Source organism: Gadus chalcogrammus, chromosome 13 (genome assembly GCF_026213295.1).
Source record: "Gadus chalcogrammus isolate NIFS_2021 chromosome 13, NIFS_Gcha_1.0, whole genome shotgun sequence".
Classification (NCBI taxonomy): Eukaryota; Metazoa; Chordata; class Actinopteri; order Gadiformes; family Gadidae; genus Gadus; species Gadus chalcogrammus.
Genome location: NC_079424.1, coordinates 23,676,713 through 23,699,054, shown reverse-complemented (window position 1 = coordinate 23,699,054; position 22,342 = coordinate 23,676,713). Strand labels below are relative to the sequence as shown.

General features: G+C 47.9%; 1 protein-coding gene across 1 annotated transcript in view; it reads left to right on the top strand.

Annotated features, from left to right (window-relative positions):
* The window catches only part of cadpsa (Ca2+-dependent activator protein for secretion a), a 176,601-nt gene that overhangs the window by 111,941 nt on the left and 42,318 nt on the right, over positions 1-22,342 (top strand). The window contains exons 19-20 of the mRNA XM_056605376.1: positions 2,262-2,418; positions 21,116-21,257. Coding sequence (XP_056461351.1) covers positions 2,262-2,418; positions 21,116-21,257 — 299 coding nt within the window. The remainder of the gene's footprint in view (positions 1-2,261; positions 2,419-21,115; positions 21,258-22,342) is intronic.

Below are 22,342 nucleotides of genomic sequence, written 5' to 3'. Positions count from 1 at the left end.
AGATCCTTTGTGAATACGGCCCCTGGTGTCTTAGTAGGAGCCCATGGTCAGGATGTAGCCACAGTACCGGCAGACGTGGGAAGCAGGACTTTCCTTTTGCAGGACCGAAATTAAACTAAATAGGTGAATTGCACCATGGAAACCATTGTTTTTGATGTAATACTTTCTATCTCTTCAGTGTTCATAAGCGTTACATTGTGGATGAATGAATGAAGCCACTTGATTATTTTCTTACTCTGCTGTATTATACTGATTTTGTTTTACCGGGGATGTTCTTTACAGGGTAAAGAGGTATGTGATTCTTTACGTGATTTCCCAGTAGCACATGGCTTATATCCCCCCCCCCCCCCCCCCCCCCAAACCCTGTGCACGAAGATAACGACATGTTTATCACTGTCCATTCCTCCCCATGTCAAGAATGGCCCCTGAATCCCTTCCAACTTGTGGCCCTGTTGCTATAGAAGTGCTTGTGGAAATGTTTGTTAGCTTCCGAGCTATCAACAGCATTGCCTTCTGGTGATGAGGCAATCACCTAACAAGCACTTTGGCAATCTCTGCTTCATGGCTCATTAACCTTCACGTTACGTACCCCCCTCCCCCCTCACCATTCCTTATACACCACCTGGTGCAGCTCACATCCATCAGGGCATGTAGGAGCTGCTCCTCCACCTGTATGCTTGAGGGAGGTTCCCCTATCACCCCTCAAACCATCACTGGGAGAACAACATCAACAGCAGTGAGGGTGTGGTGCAGCCTTCACACTGGCTTCAAGTGAACACCCTCATGCTACGTGAGCTCTAGTCTGGCCTCCCACGCGTTGGACCCACCACTGTCAAATACCGAGCCTGGGTTTAATTTGAATGAGTTACACCTCAACGCGACAGTTGTGATCAGTTAAAAGGTATAACAAGGATATACTGTTGCATGAAGTACAAAACAAAACCTCAAATCCAATCTTCCGGCGTGTTGTTTTTAAATTATCTGTTTGTACGACACTGCGTCCTGCAGATGTAATACTGCAGGATGCAGCGCTCCGTGGCTCGCCTGCTGACCGACTTGAGTCTACGGCGTTTGATGACAATACCACAACAGCACCACAAAATCTGAATATTTTCAATGAAAAATTAAAAAGACACATCTACTTTTGTTGTGAATCCAATGTTACCAGGAAATTCTTTATATAATTAGCGAATTCAAACGTATATCCGGCCAAAGACTTCTTATTCAGTTGTCATACGGGATGTCAGCGATCGGATTGGGCAGACCCAATCCCTAAAGTTACCTTGAAACACAGAGTTTAACCAAGCCCTCTGATTAGCTTTAGGTTCTGATAGAATGAAGTGGAGCCACACAGTTCCTCTCAAGAACAAGGCTGATCTGACTCTAGGATAACAACATTTTGGTCTGGCTTATCGTGTTTGGCGCCCCACTACATCATACCCAGCAGACCACCAAGAGCCCCCATGGCACATCCTTTATGCCTTAAGTGCATGAGCATCCCCCCACCATCCCCCACCTCCCCTTCCCTGAGACTCACCACCCCACTCCCGCCCCAGGCCCATGGGGTTGCTCCATTCACGTCGTGGGGCTGCGACAGCTTGGTGTGAATGAGCCCAACCCCATGGAGACCCCCTCCCTGTGGCCACCGGCCGGAGCTGCATGGGAACGCCCTGCATGGGGGCCTCGTCCCCAGAGTCACTCCTCTGCATCTGCCAAGGCTATAGCGGGCCGCAGTTAGCTGCCGCCGCGATTAGCCGCCGCCACGGCCCGGCGCTCCTCCATCAAGGGGCGAGAGGAGCTGGGGGGCCGCTTAGGGCGCTTCCTGATGCAGCCCTTCGAGAGGCTGTGCTCCGCTCCCTCTCTGCGATGACAGACGGCAGAAGGGGGGCTAGGGGGGAGAATGTGTGCGATTTGGCACAACAGAGTGCAGTGTTTCTCTGTGCTTCAACTCTGTGCCCCCTTGAGGAGCACTATCAAAGAATTTTGAGAGATTCAAAAACATTGTTTTAGTTTATTACGAGGAGGATGATGAAGATACGGGATATTGTAAAGAGCTGCAGTTCAGATCAGTGGAGTCACCTCCTCTTCCCTTCTCCTGAAACACCTTTCCAAAGAGAAATCGGAAAACTAATTTCCTTAGGTATCCTTAGGTTTTCCTCTTCATCTTAAACCCTGGTTTGACCTGCTCCCTCTGCCGTGCTCTGGTCTCTGCTGTTCCTCCTCTCTGTCCCCCCGGCCTGCGCCCCCTCTCTGATCCCCAGGCGTTCGCGTGGTGGTCGGACCTGATGGTGGAGCACGCCGAGACCTTCCTGTCTCTGTACTCGGTGGACATGGACGAGGCTCTTGAGGTCCAGCCGCCCGACAGCTGGGACAGTTTCCCGCTCTTCCAGCTGCTCAATGACTTCCTGAGGACCGACTGTGAGTAGAGGAGCATGCTACTCCTAACGGGCTCTGAAGCAGCGTCTGTCACCGGGGTGGAAACGTGTGAAGCACTGAGCCGATGTGCGTCTCAGAGCGGGCAAAACAGCGACACTCGCACGCACACACGCACACACACAGGCACAGACACGTACAGACAAGCACACACATGCACACACACACTGACACTCACACACATGCACGCAGACACGCACAGACACACATACAAAAACACAGACACACTAAGACACGCACACACACCCAGACATTCTCAGACACACACAGACTCGCACTCAGACATGCACGCTCACCGACACGCACAGACACACACGCACACACATGCACAGATACACACTCGCACACAACCGGGGAATCAGCCTGAAGGTCTCGTCCTTTGTGTTGTTTCGAGTGAATAACGTTTTATCTCCGGAGCGCTCGCCCATGTGTTGTGTTTTCCGAGGGCCTGAGGTACACCCGACAAGACAATAGAGGACACTTGAACGCTTGTTTTTTTTTTTCGTTGCCGCAAGCCGGCGACCTCTCTAATGAACTGGCGTGCTCTGACCCGGGGCTGGGGGTGGGGGATGGGGGGCGGGGCGGCGTCCTGCCACTGATACACTGCAGCCGCCCCAACGTGCTGCTAATTGTCCCCGGGGAGCTTCCTCCTCTCCATCTTATCAGCCGGGAGTCAAGGAGAACACGAACGGCCACCGCTCATTCAGCACTCCACACGCACACTGCGCCGCTCGTTATGCCACCGCGTTAGCGCCGGTAAATTGGTCCGCCATTATGATTTATTTGGACCTGTCAATTGTGGAGCGAGAAGACGGCTAATTGGACACATAGCATCGCACATAGATACAACAGCTATGATGAGCTGGGATGGACTCAGGAAATGGTGTTGGTAATGTTTGTATTGAAGGGATGGGTGTTTGCTGTGGGTTTATTACTCAACCCTTTTTATAGATGAACAGTGGGAGTGTGTTTGGACCAAGCTTCCACGGAAATAAATAACATAGTAACAATTGCTCATAATTATTACTTTTTGCAAGCAGGAACAAAATGGACCTCATGATAGCTAATGGTGTTTGTTGTTTCTACTGTGATCCAAACACCAAGAACACACACACAAGGCTCTCTCTGAGACGCTGCCCTCTGAGAAGGAATGTCACAGGCTTCACATACAGCCCAGTTGATAATACACACACACGCCTCTCTCTGAGCCGTCTGCTGGAGGAAACCTCACACGCTTCATTTTACATTTTACAATAAGGGGGTTTTGGGGACGCTTTTATCCAAAGCGACTTACTAATTAGGGGTCCAAGCCAACAGGTTGGAACCCTATTGTTTTTGTAAGGATTTTTCCTATTATTAGGGGTCCAAGCCAACAGGTTGGAACCCTATTGTTTTTGTAAGGATTTTTCCTATAATACTTACCTCCCTAAAACTGGTACCACAGCCCAAACCGTAAATGGTGCGGACACGCCAATTGCATGACTAGATCCAGATCTCTTCGGACTACGCAGACGACAAAATCCAGACACGCCGGTCACTTGGTTCCTTGGCTATACCAAGGAATACGCGTTTGGGGCTATAACTCCCACACCGAACCTCCCACATTCAAAACCTTTTACACACATATTCACTGGAGTCCGCTGCATCTTTTGGCATAGGCCACGCCCATTTGCGTCTATAATTTATTTTCGCAAAATCGCGAAAACCGCTAAACTGTTTTTTCCCTACTCCTCCCACATTTCTTGACCAATCGACACCTAACTTTGCACACGACATCTTCAGACGCACGCGCAAAGAAATTATTGGACAGTTTTTTGATCCGACCTTCAACGACGAAACGGTAGCGTTTTGAATATTGGTTTATGAGCTAAATTAGACGTGGAAAATCAAAAATCCAAAGAAATCCAAAATTAGACATTGGAACGAGTCCAAATTTTACACACATGTTGGTGCTAACCTTAATGTCGTTTGATAACAATTTCGGAAAATTTCGCCATTAGGGGGCGCAATAAACGAGGAAATTGTATATCTTCTACAAAATTTCGCCTCGAAAACGCTACACTGACTTCTCGCTACTCGCTACCACAGTCAAATCCTTTGTATCCACAGATTCAGGGTAGCGTTTTGAACACATGCTTCGCGTTGTGCCGGCGAAACGCACATTTCTTGTCGCGTTGTGCCGGCGAAATGCACATCGCTTGGACCCCTGCATAACTGCTTGCAGTTCTAGTTAATTATTATTATTAATTCACACACCGACGGCGGAGTCAACCATGCAGGGCGACAACCAGCTCATCGGGAGCAGTCAGGGTGAGGCTTCTTGCTCAGGGATACCTTGACACTCGAGGAGGCGGAGATCGAGCTACCAACCTACCAGTTACCACTCAACCCGCTCTAACACCAAAGCTACTGCCGCCCCAGCATCACATACAGCCCCAGTAGATAGTACACACACGCAGGCCTTTCTCTGAGCCATCCGAGGAAGAAAAATCACAGGCTTCACACACAGCCCAGTAGACGTAGCAATGGAAGGTCATCGGCGGTGCAGCCCCGTAGCGCTGGCGTACGTGTCTGTAAATAGCCCTAGCGCCACCCAGGCGTCGACGTGCAGCGCCCTGCGAAGAGTTAATGAGGTCTAAAGCATAGGGCTGGCAGAGCGGCGGAGCCCCCGTCGACACTCCTGGACACACACATCCAAGTGGACAGCAGCCGCTCAAGTGGCTAATTGGCAGAGTGGCAAACCGGGAAGCAGAAAAACATGGCACCTACTGTGTATCATCGACCTTGACTGTTTCCCGCTCTGACGCAAAGCGCACTGGGACACACACACACACACACACACAAATACACACAAACAACATGTACACACACACAAACAACATGTACACACACAAACAACATGAACACACACACACACACACAAATAAACAGATACACGCACTGGAGGGGTTGCGAAAAGGGAGGACACAAAAACAAAGAGGGGGAGCGAGAGAGTGAAAAACAGACAGACTGCGCGGAGCTGCGAGGCATCACATTAGCACACACTGGCCTCCATTTTGTCTCCTGTGGTCTTCGTCAGGGCTGCCTTTTTACCAGTTGGGAACCATTAGAAACAGAAAACTGACGCCTGTCACTTCCAAGCACCCCTAGGTACAGTCCTAGTGTTAATCATGTTTTTATATATATATATATATATATATATATATATACACACACACACATACACATATATATATATATATTTCTCAATATATGCATAGCATCCATATGTATATATATATATATATCAATTGTAATGAGATTACTTTACATTTGTAGTTGCATTTGAAAAGTAGCTTCACTACTTATTACTTTACTTTCCCGTTTTGGCAAATATGAGAACAAAAATGAAGTGGTCAATGAAAAATATAAAAAGGTCACTTTATCCCACACAATTAAAACAGAAATGCACTTACGCGGCGGTGACACATGCTGTTGCTTTATGTGGTCCAAAGGCTGAATGAACCTGATCTTTTTCGCAAGCTATGACATCGTAAGTGTGTCTTCCTCTCACCCTCTTGCAGGCAAGAGCAGCCTTCTCAAGTTTTAAAGTAATGCTGTTTATCCAGTGCACCGTCATTCCTAAGTAACTCTTGTTGTTGGCGAACCAATTGTCCGCGGTGGTGGACACATGATTCAGGGAGGACTGAAATTATTTTGAGCTTCGATTCCATGTCGGTATAAAACACTTGTTAAGGTAATGGGAGAATGTTTTCCTGTCGGATGTTGGCTGGCGAGTCGCGGGTAATTTATCTAGTTTTTTCTAAATTTGGGGCGAATCAATAGTCGACAGGGGAAGAATGTCTTCTACAATGAACCCTGCAACCAGCCTGTCTTTCTGTGTCACCTGCTTCTGCGCACCAACACTTGAACACTCCTTCGCACAAGCAGCTACGTCACTCAAATCGATCGCTATGGCAACGTGCCGCGGAAAGCAGGAGCTGCAGACACACAGGCAGCACGGATGCACCCACCACAACAGATCAGAACTTTACACGCAGGCTAACACAGCTTGTGTAACGCAGGAAAGCACGTTACTATAGTCTAGCAAAGTTGTGTTACCGATATTTTAAATGCGATGCGTTACTTTACTTCGTTACCCAAAAAAGTAATATCGTTACTGTAAAGCATTACCCTCAACTCTGGTATAGGAGTGTATGTGAGAGATAATGGTAGCGTATGTGACAGAGTATAGTACTGTATGTGAGAGAGTATAGTTGTTTATGCAAGATAATATAGTAGTGTGTGTGAGAGAGAATAGTATTGTGTTTGAGAGAGTTTGATTGCAACGGAAGTGAGTTTGTGGTCATTACAATTGAACCACGACATGGAGGCGCCAGAAGCTACCGCCTCTTCTGTCAGCCAATCAGGAACTGAGGAATCAAAATCCCTTCCGTATCATTCAAACTCTCTTCCGTTTCATTCAAACTCTCACACACACTACTATACTCTCTCACACATACTACTATAGTCTCTTGCATAAACATCTATACTGTCACACACTACTATACTCTCTTACATACACTACTATTCCCTCTCTCACACACTACTATACTCTCTTGCATAAACAACTAGACTCTCACACACACTATTATATTCTCTTGCATAAACAACTACGCTCTCTCACATACACTACTATACTCTCTCACATATACTACTATACTCTCTCACATACCCAACTACTGTATATGCTCTCTCACACACTACTATACTCTCTCACATACACTACTATTCTCTCACATACACTACTATTCTCTCTCACATACACTATACTCTCTCACATACACTTCTATTCTCTCTCACATACACTACTATACTCTCTCACATACACTACTATACACTTCTTCTTCTTTCGTGTAACCTCAGAGGTCCAACTCAGTGTCTTGTAGCCATTCCCTTGTCTCTGGTCCCATGTCAAAGAGGCCGGCTTCCGAGGGGTGGTCTGTATAGGGGGCAGGTGGTCATAATATGCTCGACAGTCTGTTCAGGGGCACCACACTCGCATGCAGCGCTGTCTGCCAGGCCCCACTTCTTCATTGAAGATTTGAACCGACCGACCCCAGTACGTAGACCAGGGGTCTTCAACGTTTTCCCGGCCATGGACCCCCAAACTGACGGAGAGATGGAGCGGGGACCCCCTACTTATATATTGTGTAAAATTGTGTTTCATATTAAACTATCCTTCTTCTTAATTGAAGGAGCAGGCAGAGAAAAGCTCTCTCCATCGGATCAAAAGTGTCCATGTAAACGCGGCTAATGTGTTGGATTCATGTTAATGTGTAGTTAAAGACATTTCGATTTGTGGAAACAATTAGGGGGGGGGAATATAAAAAAAATGTCAAATCAACAAAAACTTTCGCGACCCCCCTGCAGTACATCCGCGGACCCCCTAGGGGTCGCGGACCCCCTGTTGAAGAACTCTGACGTAGACGGTTCAGCAGAGTCCATTGCCGGCGTGGAAGATCATCTCCTGTGGCTCCATCTCCTGGATCCAAGATGTAGTGGTGGATTTGGGTTGGCCCAGCCCTCTCCCACTCCTGCTTCCAAGCTGCCGCCAGCCATCCATCTTTGGACAGGTCCTCAGTGGTGGAACGGAGCAACTCTTGTGCCGCCTTGTTGTAAGGGTGGCGGGACTTGAGTCTGCTCAGAGGAGCTGCTGTCTCTGTGGTGTTATGGAGGATGTGCCAGTCATGCTTCCGTGCTTTCCTTGCCAGGGCAAGAGTGGCAGCCTCTCGTCGTAGGCCAGCCGGTGCGATTCCTGCAAGGACTGGCAGCAGGACGATAGGGGTAGACTTCAGGCATCCAGTGATGATCCGGAGGGCGTTGTTGATAGCCACATCCATCTTTTTGCGTGTGGACTTCTGCTCCATACTGGGGCACAGTACTCCGCTGCTGAAAAGACCAGGGCTTGGGTGGATACCCGTAGTGTCTTGGCAGTGGCTCCCCAGGTTGTGCCAGCGAGGCGACGGATCAGCGCGACCCTTGATATTGTCTTTGCCCGGACATCTTCGAGATGTTGTTTGAAGGTCAGTGTCCGGTCCAGACGCACACCAAGGTATTTAGGGGCTTGCTGGGACTCCAGGCGCTTATGGTCAGTGTATACCTCCAGTTCCCTCTTGGCGTCTCTGTTGCAGAGATGGTATGCTGCTGTAACAGTCTTGCCGGTGCTGAGTTGCAGGCGCCACTTTCGTAGGTAGGCTACTAGGATGTCCATGTCTTGGTTGAGACCGTCTTCCAGTGCCTTCCATGTGGGTCTTCTCAGCATGATTGCGAGATCGTCTGCGTAGCCGTACTTTCTGGATGCTGTATCTGGTAGATCATAGATGTAAATATTAAACAGCATCGGAGAAAGGACCGAGCCCTGTGGGACACCGTTCCGTAGTCTTCTTAGCCTGCTGCGCTGGCCATCGCTGGTCTGTAGGACAAACCTGCGGTTAGACAGCGTCTCCATGATGAATTTCCTCAGCAGCTTCAGGTGAAGTCCGCGGTGCCAGACGGTATCGTACGCGGCGGTCAAGTCCAGGTACACTACCCCAGCTTTCTCATTATCCTGGATGCTGTCCTCGATGTCTTGAGACAGAAGTGTAACCTGGTCCACTGTGGACCTACCGCGATGGAAACCGGCCTGTTCCTGTGGAAGCTGTGGGTCAATCACTGGCTCAATGCGGCAGTGGATCATTCTTTCCAGGATTTTAAATGGAACACAGAGCAGCGATATGGGTCGGTATGCCTTGGGGTCTTCCGCAGGTTTGTTTGGCTTTGGCAGGGCGATTACAGAAGCACGGCGCCAGGTCTTGGGCAGCTTGCATCTCTGGTAGCAGGATGAGAAGAATGCACAGAGCCGGCTGGATGTTATTGTGCTCTGGTGCATAACAAACTCTGGGTGGATGTTGTCACGTCCTGGAGCTTTGCCTGGCTTGAGTTTGCTCATGGCCTTACTGAGTTCGTCTGCTGTGAATTCTCCTGAGAGGTTGGAATCTGCACTGGCCACCCTGGAGAGGGAAGTCACCTCCTGCATTATCAGACGGGCAACATCTTTGTCTGCGTCTGGGAAGGGACCGTTCTTCAGGAGCGTGGACGCGATGGCATCTGCTGTGACTGGGCAGCTTGGGGGCTTTGTGCATCTGCCTGTTAGCTGGTTGATAGTTTGCCACGCCTTCCGACTAGAGTGGGTAAAGTCAATTGACTCAACAACTTGGAGCTAGCCCTCTGGTGGGCGCTCAGGAGGCGGCTGCACTCCTCGTCCCAGCCAGGGATGTAGTTCCTGTTGTAGCCGCGTGGGATGGTCTTTTTTGCTGCTCCTAGGAGGACCTTACAGTAGGCTTCATAGGCGGCGTCCAGGTTGGCTGCATCAGGTTCTGGCAGACTAGCCATCCTTCTTTCTGTCTCCTGAGCGAATGACTCCCAGTTGGCCTTTCGAAAGTTCCATCTTTTGACAGGTTTCCCTGGTACCGGTTGCACCAGTGATGGGACTTTAATGATGGACGGTCGGTGGTGTGAGCGGGGAAACCTGTCTAGGACGCGTCTCTCCGGTTTCGGGTCATTGCTCCGGCACACCGAAGGCCAGGTCCGGGTTGGTAGAGGTGTTCCAGCGTACAGAGAAGAAGCTTGGCGGCTCCTTGGGGTCGTACAGTAGCAGGGCATCGGTGTTGGAGGCCCATTCACTCAGCGCCAATCCGTTTGATGTTGTGTAGTTGTAACCCCTATCTGTGTGTTGACAGTTGAAGTCACCTGCGTAGATGGCGGGGACAGTTATGGATGGGAGTGACGTAGCAGACAGCTCTGATGGTGGGGGCTTATAAACGTTGATGACTGAAGTTTCCTGGATTTTAGTAACCAGCCACTCGATGTTGGAGCCTGCTGGGGATTGGCTAGTGGCTGACCAGGTTAGTTCAGTCCTCACGAAGGTTGCCACTCCGTGCTGCTTGCTGTGAATGGACCCAGCGAGATGGAAACCTGGCATCTTGAGGATGTTATTGTTAGTGCAGTGTGTCTCCTGCAGGAGTACAACCGCTGCCCCATTGGAATCAGCCAGGTGACGTACGATTTCGAGTTTGGCGGTGGTGAGGCCCTCGACGTTGACGTTGAGCACTGGAAGACCACGGTTTTCGACGGTCGGGATGACCGTGCGTCCTGAGTGGGGCGCTCCTCCGTTCCTTGGCCTGCCAGCTCTTTGTTTGGTTGGCGACATTCGTTTCACAAGTTGGTCTTGCACCATCTCTTGTTACTCACAGGGGAGGCCGCGTGAAGGCTGTCGTCTTCTCCCCACTATACACTCTCATGCATACATGTAAAGGAAGTATAATAGTGTGTGTCTTTGAGTATACTGGTGTATATGCAAGATTATAATAGTGTGTGTAAGACCAAGTATGAATTCTGTCCCAGGCGGCCGCTCATGCTTACCTGCGCGTGTGTCCATGGCGGAGCCGCTATGTTTAAAAACATAACGTCTTAGCTCGGCGAGTGTGTCGCTGCCTTTGTCTTGACGTACGGTGTGTGTGCGTGCATCTGTGGGTGTGTGTGTGTGTGCGCGCTTCCGTCTATGTGTCGCTTCATTTGTCTTCACGTGCGGTGTGTGTGCGTGCGAGTGATTGTGTGTGTGTGTGTGTGTGTGTGTGTGTGTGTGTGAGCATGCGTCACCCGCCTTCGGGTCATTGCCACACAGCGTCATGATTTATGCACTTAGGGAAATACAGCTTCCACAAGTGTATATTGATGTCGTGATGGATGTCTATGAAGGATCTTACATCCAAGTCATTTGTGGTGACACCCTAACTGATCCCATTCAGCTGGATGTTGGTATTAAAACAGGATGCCCCTGGAGTGTGGTGATTTTCATCCTAGCAATCAATCACTGGATCAAGTGGATGCGCCAGTGCGCACCTGAAGGAGTCAGGTCACCACATCCAGTGCAGGGATATGCTGATGATGTAGAGATCTCATCACGGGACGAGAGCGTAATGCACTCAATGCTCCACCGCACTGAGGAGTTCATACAGTGGTCAAGATTGGAGGTAAAACACACCAAATGTGCTGCGATCTATGAGAGGAGGAGCGGTGGAAATCGGTGTTATCAAGCCAAATCTGACAGACCCCCGTCCTTCACAATAATGCAGAACCCAATCCGCGTCTACTCAAGGCATGAAACATACCCATATCTAGGCCATAAATTCCATGTCGCTGGCGACTGGGAAGAACAGGTCAAAGAGCTGACTAATGACTACACTGTCAGACTCGACCTCATCGATTCATCCCCCCTCCCGATTCTAATGAAACTCCAGGCAATCAGAGAAGTCGCTCTTTCAAAAATCCAACACCTGTTTGCAAACATCCATATACCTCAGAACGTCCTCACAGAGATGACAAACAAGACGGTGAGCCTGGTGAGGAAATGGCTTGGCTTAAACACCCACTCGACCCGTGACATCATCTTCCAAGCCCGCGGAGATGGAGGTCTCGGAGTCCCAAACATTGAGTGGGTCTACACCGCCACCAGAACCAACCACCTCCTCAAGATGCTCAAGTGCAATGATGTGACAGTCCGGGAAATGGCCCGTGAATCACTCCTCCTGCATATGCAGCGACGCAAAATCCCACCTGCGAAGAAGAATGAGCGGCAATTCCTCGGATTCTAAATAAAAGATAATGGAAAACTGGACATCAGAACTGCAGGCTTTGGTGTGCGGTCAGACTGAATGGATCTCAATGACCTGTGCCACCGCTCAGGAATAAATCTGAAGTGGGCGGGGCCCGATGGTACACCTGTTGTACTGAACTCATTAATGTATGCACGACCTTTGAACAGGAAGATGGGCAACACGAGCTGTCAATCAAAACAGTGAGAGCCACAATGCTATGAATGAAAGTAGAAGAGAGTGCACAGCATTGGACTAGCTAAAGCCTGCAGGGCAAACTGGCACTGCTACCCTTTGCAAACCACTCTGTGTCCTACCCTATCCTCTCAAACACGACCATTGGAGAGGACGTCTTTATCTTTTGCATTAAGGCGCGCTTACAGGTATTGCCAACAAAATACAACCTGGCAATCTGGTATCCGTCACAACACAACCCACACTGCATCCTACATCCCACCCCAGACAATAAAGAGACAATGACTCATATCCTAAACGGCTGTAGCTTCTACAAAGGACTGTACATCGCCAGACATGACCGTCTGGTGGACTTGGTCTCACAAGAACTCAGACAAGTACAGGACAGAACAACACACATGTATAAGCACAGCACTGTGAAATTGAACTGGTTTGATCATAATTGTACTGATAACAACATACTGTGTAACATCCCAAACACCCCAGACATTGTTTTCATTAACCAAGCCAGAAAATCAGTTACCATCTTTGAAATAGGCTGTGCGTTTGATCTGTATATGGATACTTGCTTCACATCCAAGTTCATGAAATACCAGCCATTGGAAGAATGTATCACAGCTCTAGGATATAACTGCCAATTAATCATACTTGTGTTCGGAAGTCTGGGGCATGTACACAAACTTGGCTCCGAGGTTTGCAGATAGGTGGACTGCAAAAGGCTGATGCGAAAAGAGTTCTAAAATTCTGCTCAGTCTCAGCGGCCATAGGGAGCCTCCACATCTGGAAAAGACGTTGTGTTGTCTATCCCTGAATGCCATTGCCAGGCGTCTCTGACCCTCCTGGGCTCATGAAATTGGTGCCCTGGTCAGTGAGAATCTCTTACGGGATTCCCACCCGCGATATGACATGAAACAACGCCACGAACACAGCACACGACTTACATGTCCCTACCGGTCGTGCCCGCACCCCCATAGTCCCCCTAACAGCCTGTGGAAACCCAGCCCAATCCAACCCAAGAATCAAGGGATGCATGAGGCTCGAACTAACCTCCGCCTTAACACTATGCTTTTTCCCCCCACAACGAATTTCGATAGGGACCAAAGGGTTCCCCTACTAACCACAAAGCAGGCACATAAATACAAACACTCCCTGATTGGCCTGATTGCTGACACCTGCTCGCACTTAGGTCCAACCCCCCCAATCCGGTGCGCTCCCAACCTGCCAATACTCCCCCTGCAGGCCAGACGTCACACGTCCCCCCACAGCCATATTGTCATATGCAATGCTTTAACCTCAGCGAAACCATCATCATTTCATCTCTACTCCTCTGCATGCTTATGCATTTTGCACATTCAGTGTCTGGTTAGTTTTCAGATTGAAACCTTCTAATTAATGTTTGAAAAAAAAAAAAATGTTTTGCTTGTAGATCCAAATAAAATAATTTAAATCTGTGTCTGTGTGTGTGTGTGTGTGTGTGCGCATTCGTCACGCGTCACGCCGGTAAGCTGCACGCCGGTGTGCCGCACCAACAAACATACAAAATATCACATCTCGCCCCTTGTAACTGCCATCGTTAACTCATTGGCTGCCAGCCATTTTCAGTGCAGAGAGCCCCATACTGCCAAGCGTTTTACAGCATTTTGACTGATTTCCAAAGACCCACGGAACAGTGAGTTCTATGACTATGTAAAACACTGAAACCACCAAAAGACAGAGTAGACTCTCTTCTTTCATCAGGAACAAACCGTTTGTTTCTACCTTTTCCCGTTCTTTAGTAATCGGCAGTAGAACATACGTTGGTTTCCCCAAAAACACCTGTTTTTGACCAAAAATGGAGAAAACAAGCTTTTTGTGAAAATAAACTTTTTTTGCTTTAGTGACCCCTTCAACACCTGAAAAGTGGTTTCCCTCCATAAAACAGCAAAAACAACATTGAGACAGGTATTTTGACAGGACAATAATAATTTATTTGCAAATATATAACCAATATATACAATATATACAAAATATTCTGTATGTTGTCGCAGCTAGATCGAATCCTGTTTGTGTGTGTGTGTGTGTGTGTGTGTGTGTGTGTGTGTGTGTGTGTGTGTGTGTGTGTGTGTGTGTGTGTGTGTGTGTGTGTGTGTGTGTGTGTGTGTGTGTGTGTGTCCACCCCTAGCCACCACCGTAGCCACCACCGTAGCCTTAGTGTCACTGTTAACCAAATAAGGTCTGAGTCAGCAGATCTGTTGTGTGGAGTCCCTCAAGGCTCCGTTTTGGGTCCTGTATTATTTTTGCTGTATTTGATCCCCTTGGGAAAAATCATCCAGGGATTTCCTGATGTTTCTTACCACATGTTTGCTGATGATATCCAGATTTACTGTTCCTTCAAGCCAACTGAGCTCCAGAGGCTAAGTTCCTTAATTCAGTGCTTGGTGGAGATAAAACATTGGCTGAGTGATAACACCCTGCAGCTTAATGTGGACAAAACAGAAACTCTGGTTATTGCCCCTGATGATTCCATTCCAGGGATTAAACAGTACCTGGGTGACTTGGGCCAGTCTGTCAAACTGAGCCTAAGAAACCTGGGTGTTGTGTTTGACAAAGACATGTCATTAGTGCAGCACTGTAAACAGCTGACCAGAAATTGCTTTTTTCAACTGAGGAACATTTCGAAACTCAGGAAAATGGTGTCACAAAATGACTTGGAGCTGATCACTCATGCATTTGTGTCTTCGCGTTTAGACTATTGTAATAGTTTGTTTTCTTGTCTAAACAAAAAGGAGCTGTCTCGCCTGCAGTTAGTGCAAAACTCTGCAGCGAGAGTTCTGACTCGCACAAATAGGAGGACTCATATAACCCCTATTCTTAAAGCTCTGCATTGGCTGCCAGTTTCGTCCAGGATCAATTTTAAAATTTTGGTTTTAACGTTCAGAGCTTTGCATGGCCAGGCTCCGCCTTATATCAGTGATCTGATCCAGCCTTACACCCCAACTCGGGCTCTGAGGTCTGTGGATCAAAATCTGCTGGTGTTGCCACGCACTCGTTTCCGGACCAGAGGAGACAGATCCTTCCAGGCTGTTGCTCCCAGGCTCTGGAACGATCTTCCGCTCACACTGCGTTCAATGGAGTCTGTTGACTCCTTCAAAAAGCAACTAAAGACTTATTTGTTTGCTCATGCTTTTGCTTAGCTGTCTTGGGGCTGCTATGATTGTCACCTAGTTGTCTTGACCTTTTAAACTTAAATGTGTATGTACTTCTTAACTGTGTATTGTTATTGTTTTTGTTTTAACTGTGAAGCGCCTTGTGACCCTGGCCTGTGAAAGGCGCTGTACAAATAAATCTTACTTACTTACTTACTTACTAAATAGTTCAGCTTAGTGTGGTAAGCTGTGAAACACTCCCCTGCGTGCAAGGGGACACGACAGGACTGACACCACATTTTTGTCTCGCTGCGCAGACCCCTGCGAGCACAGACCCTACACCTCCTTGCTGGTCTCCCCTTCTTGCTGGTGGGCATCAGGTGTCTGAGTTTGTGTCTGCTTAGCCCTCCGTCTAGCCTGCTCTCTGGGTCAGTGTTATATGGTGCTTTCGGAGTACGTCGGCCTTCCTCCAAGTCCCCAGACCCCTCAGCCCCCACACCTGCCACTTCCTCCTCCTCCACCTCCTCCTCCTCACACCCTCCCACATGTCGCTTTACTGTCCAGGACTTCACTACCCTGCGAATGAACTCCAAGAGGGTTTTACACTCCCCTGGGTTTCTGGCTCGGTAGAGGACATAGGCGTTAAACATGCATAGTTGGAAGAGATAGGCTACAAACTTCTTTGACCAGTTCAGCGATCTTCGGATGAAGGGATAGTATGCAATATTTTGGTCCAACTTGTCTACCCCATTCATGGATGCATTGTATGCAACAACACACTCTGGCTTGAGCTGAGCAACCTTGTCTCTGTTTCCCCTCCTCCACACTTCAACCCACTGCATGCTATCTTGGTGGCAGGTAGTCACCATCCTCACCAACCGTTTGTCCTGCCATGCTACCACCATCACCCTCTCATTGTGCCGTACAACTTTTTCCCCCACCCCCAAGTCAGTCTTTGTCATCTCGCTGATGATCTGAGGTTCCCCCCTATGTTTCCTCAGTGTTCCACAGACGTTGGTTTGCACTCCCAGTAAACGTTCACACAGTGCTACAGAATTGTAGAAGTTATCCATGAACAATGTATAACCATGACATGGTAGACGATCAAGGAGAGAGAACACTATCTCTGGCAGAGTACTAGCTTCCCCAACATAAGGACGCATATTGAAGCAGTACCCTGTGGCAGAGTCACACAGTATGTAGGATTTGATTCCATACTTCACAGGCTTTTGTGGGTTATACACCCTGAAAGACAGGCGCCCCCGCCACTGCATCATACCCTCATCAATGCAAATGTTTTGGCCTGGTTGATACATCTCCTTGAACTTTTCCACAATGTAATCCAACACTGGGCGAACTTTGTACATTTTGTCAGATGCATCCTGTGATGCATTATTGTTGAAATGAAGGAACCTCCATATTATCTGAAATCTGTTCCTTGGCATAGTCTTGCCGAAATGGGGCGTGGCATCTACCTCATCAACACTCCAGTACATTTCAAGGCTAGGCTTTTTGATGTAACCAGTGAGAAAACTTGAGTCCAAAGAAAGTTTTCAATTCTGGGACTGACACTGGTCCTCTGCTATATGGCAGATTGTCAGGGTGTGCTTCAAAATATTGACTTGCGTATAGGTTGGTCTGATCCACAGTAAATTATAGAAATATATAAAATTACCATAAAACATCTATTTTTATTGCTGCGGTGTGATGTGAAGAATATTTTTTTTTACCTTTCTTCTTCGCTTTGCCAATAGGAGTCGGAGCTCTGCTGGATGCACGACCTGTAAATTATAGAAAAATACACAATTAGCCTACAATAAAAACATCTATTTTTATTGCTGCGGTGTGATGTGAAGAATACATTTTTTTTACCTTTCTTCGCTTTGCCAACAGGATTGGGAGCAGTGGGAGGGGGAGGGGGAGTGGGAGTGAGAGCTCTGCTGGACGCACGATCTGTAAATTGCAACATTGTATCAGTAGGCTACTGGCAACACATATTAGCTACAGTAACAAACTACTGGGACTAAATTGAGTTCATGTGACGGACTGAAGGAGGAGAGAAGGGGAAAAGTTAACTCTTACCTCCCTCACGTCTTCCTGGAGACGCGTCAGGGGATGAGGCTCTGCTGTTCCCGGTTGACGGCAACCACTCATCCGACGAATCCGGGTCAGGTTCGCTGAATTCATCACCTGATGAATCGGAGGTGTCTTCTGAAATACGCCGTGTAGGCCTACTCTGTCTACTTGGCCCGGGTGTTTCGTCAGAGGCTTTATCGCAACCAACCGCAACACTGAGACCCATACTCTGTTTGAGTGTTAGCTGTCGGAAATTTCGCTTACGTTTCGCCATGCTCACTTACTTAACCCATTAGGCTACTGTTTACTCATCTCTGATCCAATTTGGCACAGCGCCCCCGCCCACCTGGCGGCTCAGTTCAGTAGTACATTCTCTGTTTACAAGCCTGATTTTTTGTGACAAGGTGCTCCAGATCGCTCCCCAGCCCGCCCCGTTGAACAACTTAATTGACGTCTATAGACGTCATTGGCAGTCAACGGTTGTATTTAAATTGACGTCTATAGACGTTATTGGCAGCCAATGAGTTAATGCAGCAGAGAAAGATATGCTTTAGACATTAGTACCTAACATTTGCCTAGTCACAGTGCTACGGATCGCCTTCAAACAAGCCCTGGCCAGTGGCCGCATCTACAAACAACTGAAGCAAACCCATGACCCCGTCCTGCAACCACCGTCGGACGGTGAAGACCCCCCCGTGGATTTTAACAACTACGTGCGCCAACTTCAATGCCATGAATGGACAATGTTCGAGACTCATAAAAGACAATTCAGGAAATCATTGGATAACAAACTACTCCAAGAAAGAGCTTACTTTGCCTGCTCCGGCGATCAAGCCAAGTGGAGTAAAGTGGCATCAATCCTAACCGGAGTATTCTTCCAAAATGGAATATTCCGCAAAGGAATTGACAATGGGGGAAGAGTTTGGATTACCACTCCTGAAATACGCGACACAGATTCTAAAAAAGTTTCCATTGAGCGACATCCAACAGAGTTTACACCGGCTTCCATTACTTCCTGGATTTGAGAAACTGTTGATCTACGTAAAAGACGTCCAACCATCGCTCAGCAGAGGGGAAGCAGACGAAAACCACAAACGCCAAAGGACAGTAAGCAGAGACAAACTGTCATACCTGTGGCAGCACTGCAGGTCCAAAGCTATTGACATAATTCTAAATATTAGCATGTTTCCCTCCCCCCGCCAACTGTCAATGATACGTTTAGCGTACATTATGGCCAAATGTCAATCACCCCCGACCAAAACGCTGACCCCGCCCCCTTGGTCAACAAGCATTGAGACAGTTATCCCAGATTATTATCCATCCACTGCACAAATTCACTTTTGAAGATATCAGTGCCAGTGGATACGATGGGGTGACATATGAGACCAAGCGACCCCTCCACATTGAGAGACATCTCTCTCCTTCCCACAGCTACAAAATCTTCATGAAATGTCTGCTTGGCCGCGTCCTCCCATGGCTTGTGGACACAGGCATCCTCTCACCCAAACAAAAACCTTACATAGACAGATGGTATGAACAAGCATGTGTTCTGCCTTAAAACTGGGGTTGATGATTCATGTCAACTTTACGCTGTATTCCTACATTTTAGAGATACCTTTGGAATACTATCCCACAAAATGATGCTGAATGCACTGGAGGAGATCCATCTACCTCAGCCCTTTGTAGACATCATAACGAATGTATATAAGGGATCTTTTCTGCAGGTGATCTGTGAACACCAACTCACAGAGCCCATTCCGCTCCAGGTTGGGATTGAAACAGGCTGCCCCTGGAGTGCGATGAACTTCATCCTTGCCATTAACCAGTGGCTCAAGTGGCTCTGTCAGTGTGCACCACCTGATATCAGATCCCCAAACCCTGTTCAGGGTTACGCTGACGATGTCGAGGTGTCCTCCAGAGACGAGAGTGTTATGCACAACATGCTGGCCAGAACAGATTCATTTCTTCACTGGTCAAAGCTGGAGGTGAAGCACACCAAGTGTGCAGCTCTTTATGAGCGACTCAGCGGTGGCAACTGCTGGTATAAAGCCAAATCTGACAAACCACCCTCCTTCACAATAATGGGACAGCCTATCAGTGTCTACTCACACCACGAGTCATACGCCTTCTTGGCCATAAAATCAACATTACGGGTGAGTGGGGGGAGCAGGCACAGGAGCTATGTTGTGCCAATAAGAACAGAATCGATCTAATTGATTCCTCCCCACTCCCTGTAGTCATGAAACTGGACGCTATCAGAGAGGTGACCCTAGCAAAGGTACAACACCTCTTTGCAAATGTCCACATCCTGCAAACTGTCTTACGGGACATGAACAATAAAACAGTCCAGGCTGTCAGAAAATGGCTAGGTCTGAACTCACACTCTACCCGGGATCTCATCTTCCTCTCACATAAAGAGGGGGGGCTGGGTGTCCCAAACGTGGAATGGGTATACACTGCTAACAGGCTGACACACCTCATCAGCATTCTCAACAATGATGATGCCAGTGTCAGAGAGCTTAACAGACCTTCCCTCCTGCTGAACCTCAGGAAGAGGAAGGTCCCTCTGGCCAAAGCAGGCCAGGACAGCTTCCTAGGCTTTAGGAGGAAAAGCAGCGGAAAACTGGACACACAAGCTGCAGGCTTAGGGGTTCGGTCAGACATGCCGGACCCGAATGATCTGTGCAACAGAATGACAGTCAAACTGGAATGGACACAACACAACTCACACACAGCACCACAGGCATCTAATGCAGTTGAAACCGACCCTTCTGTAACCGCAGAGGCTACTGTATACCGCAACGAGGTACAACACATACTACAGAACCGATCAGCATGGACATAGGCTACCAATGCAAGCTAATAGTGTTTATTTTTGGCAGCTTGGGGCATGCCCACAACCGTGTTTTCGGTGGGTTAAGGCTGGCAGTCTGGCTCAGGAGATGTTTTTTGTACCCTTGAAGAAAGATCTCATCTCTGAAATATTTGAATCCTGTCTCTTGTAATGTGATTGGTGGATTCAAATAAATAATTAAAATGTATGAGTGTGTGTGTGTGTGCGTTTCCATGTATGTTCATGTGCGTGTGTATGCGGTGTGTGTATGCGGTGTGTATGTGCGTGCTTATGGTGTATGTATGCTTGCTGTGTGTGTGTGTGAATGGCATGCTGCTTGGCACATGCTCAGATGAGTAGCTTGAGTAACTGGTGCGACAGGCCTGCTATTATAGTAGTAAGATATATTTAAAGCTATTTATCTTTATACATATATATATATATATGATGCTATTTATCCTTGTATACATATATGAATACATATAATGCTATTTTTTTATATATATATATACTGTATATATTTTGAAAACATGCATTGAATTACGGAACTTTAATTCAGTAAGATTAGTGCTAATTTGATCTGTATTTGCGGTTTGTTTATATGGGACTTAATTAGTTTTAATTCACACATTCATGTCACAAATTGTTAATCCAAGAAAGGACTGAACAGGCTTTTATGAATGAAAAAAAACACATGGAAACATAAAATGACACATCACATTTCACAGATTTAAGATGAATATGGTTTTATTATTTCTTTGTTTGTTTCTCTTTCAAAGACAATCTGTGCAACGGAAAGTTCCACAAGCACCTGCAGGACCTGTACGCCCCGCTGGTGGTGCGCTACGTGGACCTGATGGAGTCCTCCATAGCCCAGTCCATCCACCGCGGCTTCGAGAGGGAGTCCTGGGAGCCTGTCAAGTGAGACGCGCTCTGTTTCCTCTGAACCGTTCCTCCAGGCATCCTGGTGCCGCTTCACATGGTCTTAACCCTCATGGGGGGTCTGCTGCTTCACTGCACCAGGGGCGCAGGAAGTAGAGTTCTCTGCTGGGTTAGACCAGGACCTGGCCCTGGTTCATAAAGGAGCTGATCCAGCAGACCCATAATGAGTGTTGATGGTCACCTGTGAGTCAATGACCCGGGCCCTGCTTCATAGAGGAGCAGGAGGTCTAAAGTAGCCTACATATCAGAGTCAAGCATTAGTATTCCGCTGAGGCCCTGCAGTCCAAGGCCCCACTGGATAGCACCTATTTATGACTCTGAGTTGGTATCTGTCTCAAAGAGACTTTAGCGCGCATCCTTGGCATGATCTTGGCATCTGTTATCCACCCTAAACCCAGGGCTCGCTCAAGGAGCCGCACCCACTGGCTTCTTCCAAGCACGCTAAATTTATCCCGACATTGTTAATGAGATTTCTGACTCGCGGCTGCTCCGAGACAACAAGTAGAGTCGGGATACAGACGAGTGTACTGCATGTGGATCGTAGAGGAATGGCCTCTTCTTGTTTCATGACCATACGTTGCTTGATTTGTAGCTCTGTGCTGGTTGTGTGAGTTCAAATGTTTTTATTTGAGTAATGCACAGCCTGCTTCATTGGAATAATCCAGAGCTCTTATATATCGATGTTTCCATAAATATACTTTTCAGGGTCTAAAGTAAACATTTGACCAAATCATCTGTACACATGTTAATGAACGTGCAGGATCCTGATATTGAGGAATTAGCCCTGCTATGTTTAGATAGCACAATTAAGAGCATGCGGCACATCTCTACAATTCCCTTTAAACATTATTTATGACTCGAATCTCGAGTGAAACCTCTTCTGCAGTGACAACAGGAGAGGTGTGAAAACAGCTTTCCACATCCACAGCAGACATCCCACCTCCTGTGGAGTGTGACCATGGTGCCACAGCTCGCTCTGCTGAGCGATGCGCTGAGGCAGACGTGTGCACACAGACCTGGTGGAACACAGGGCCACATTCCCGGGCTTCAGGGCCTGCTTCAGG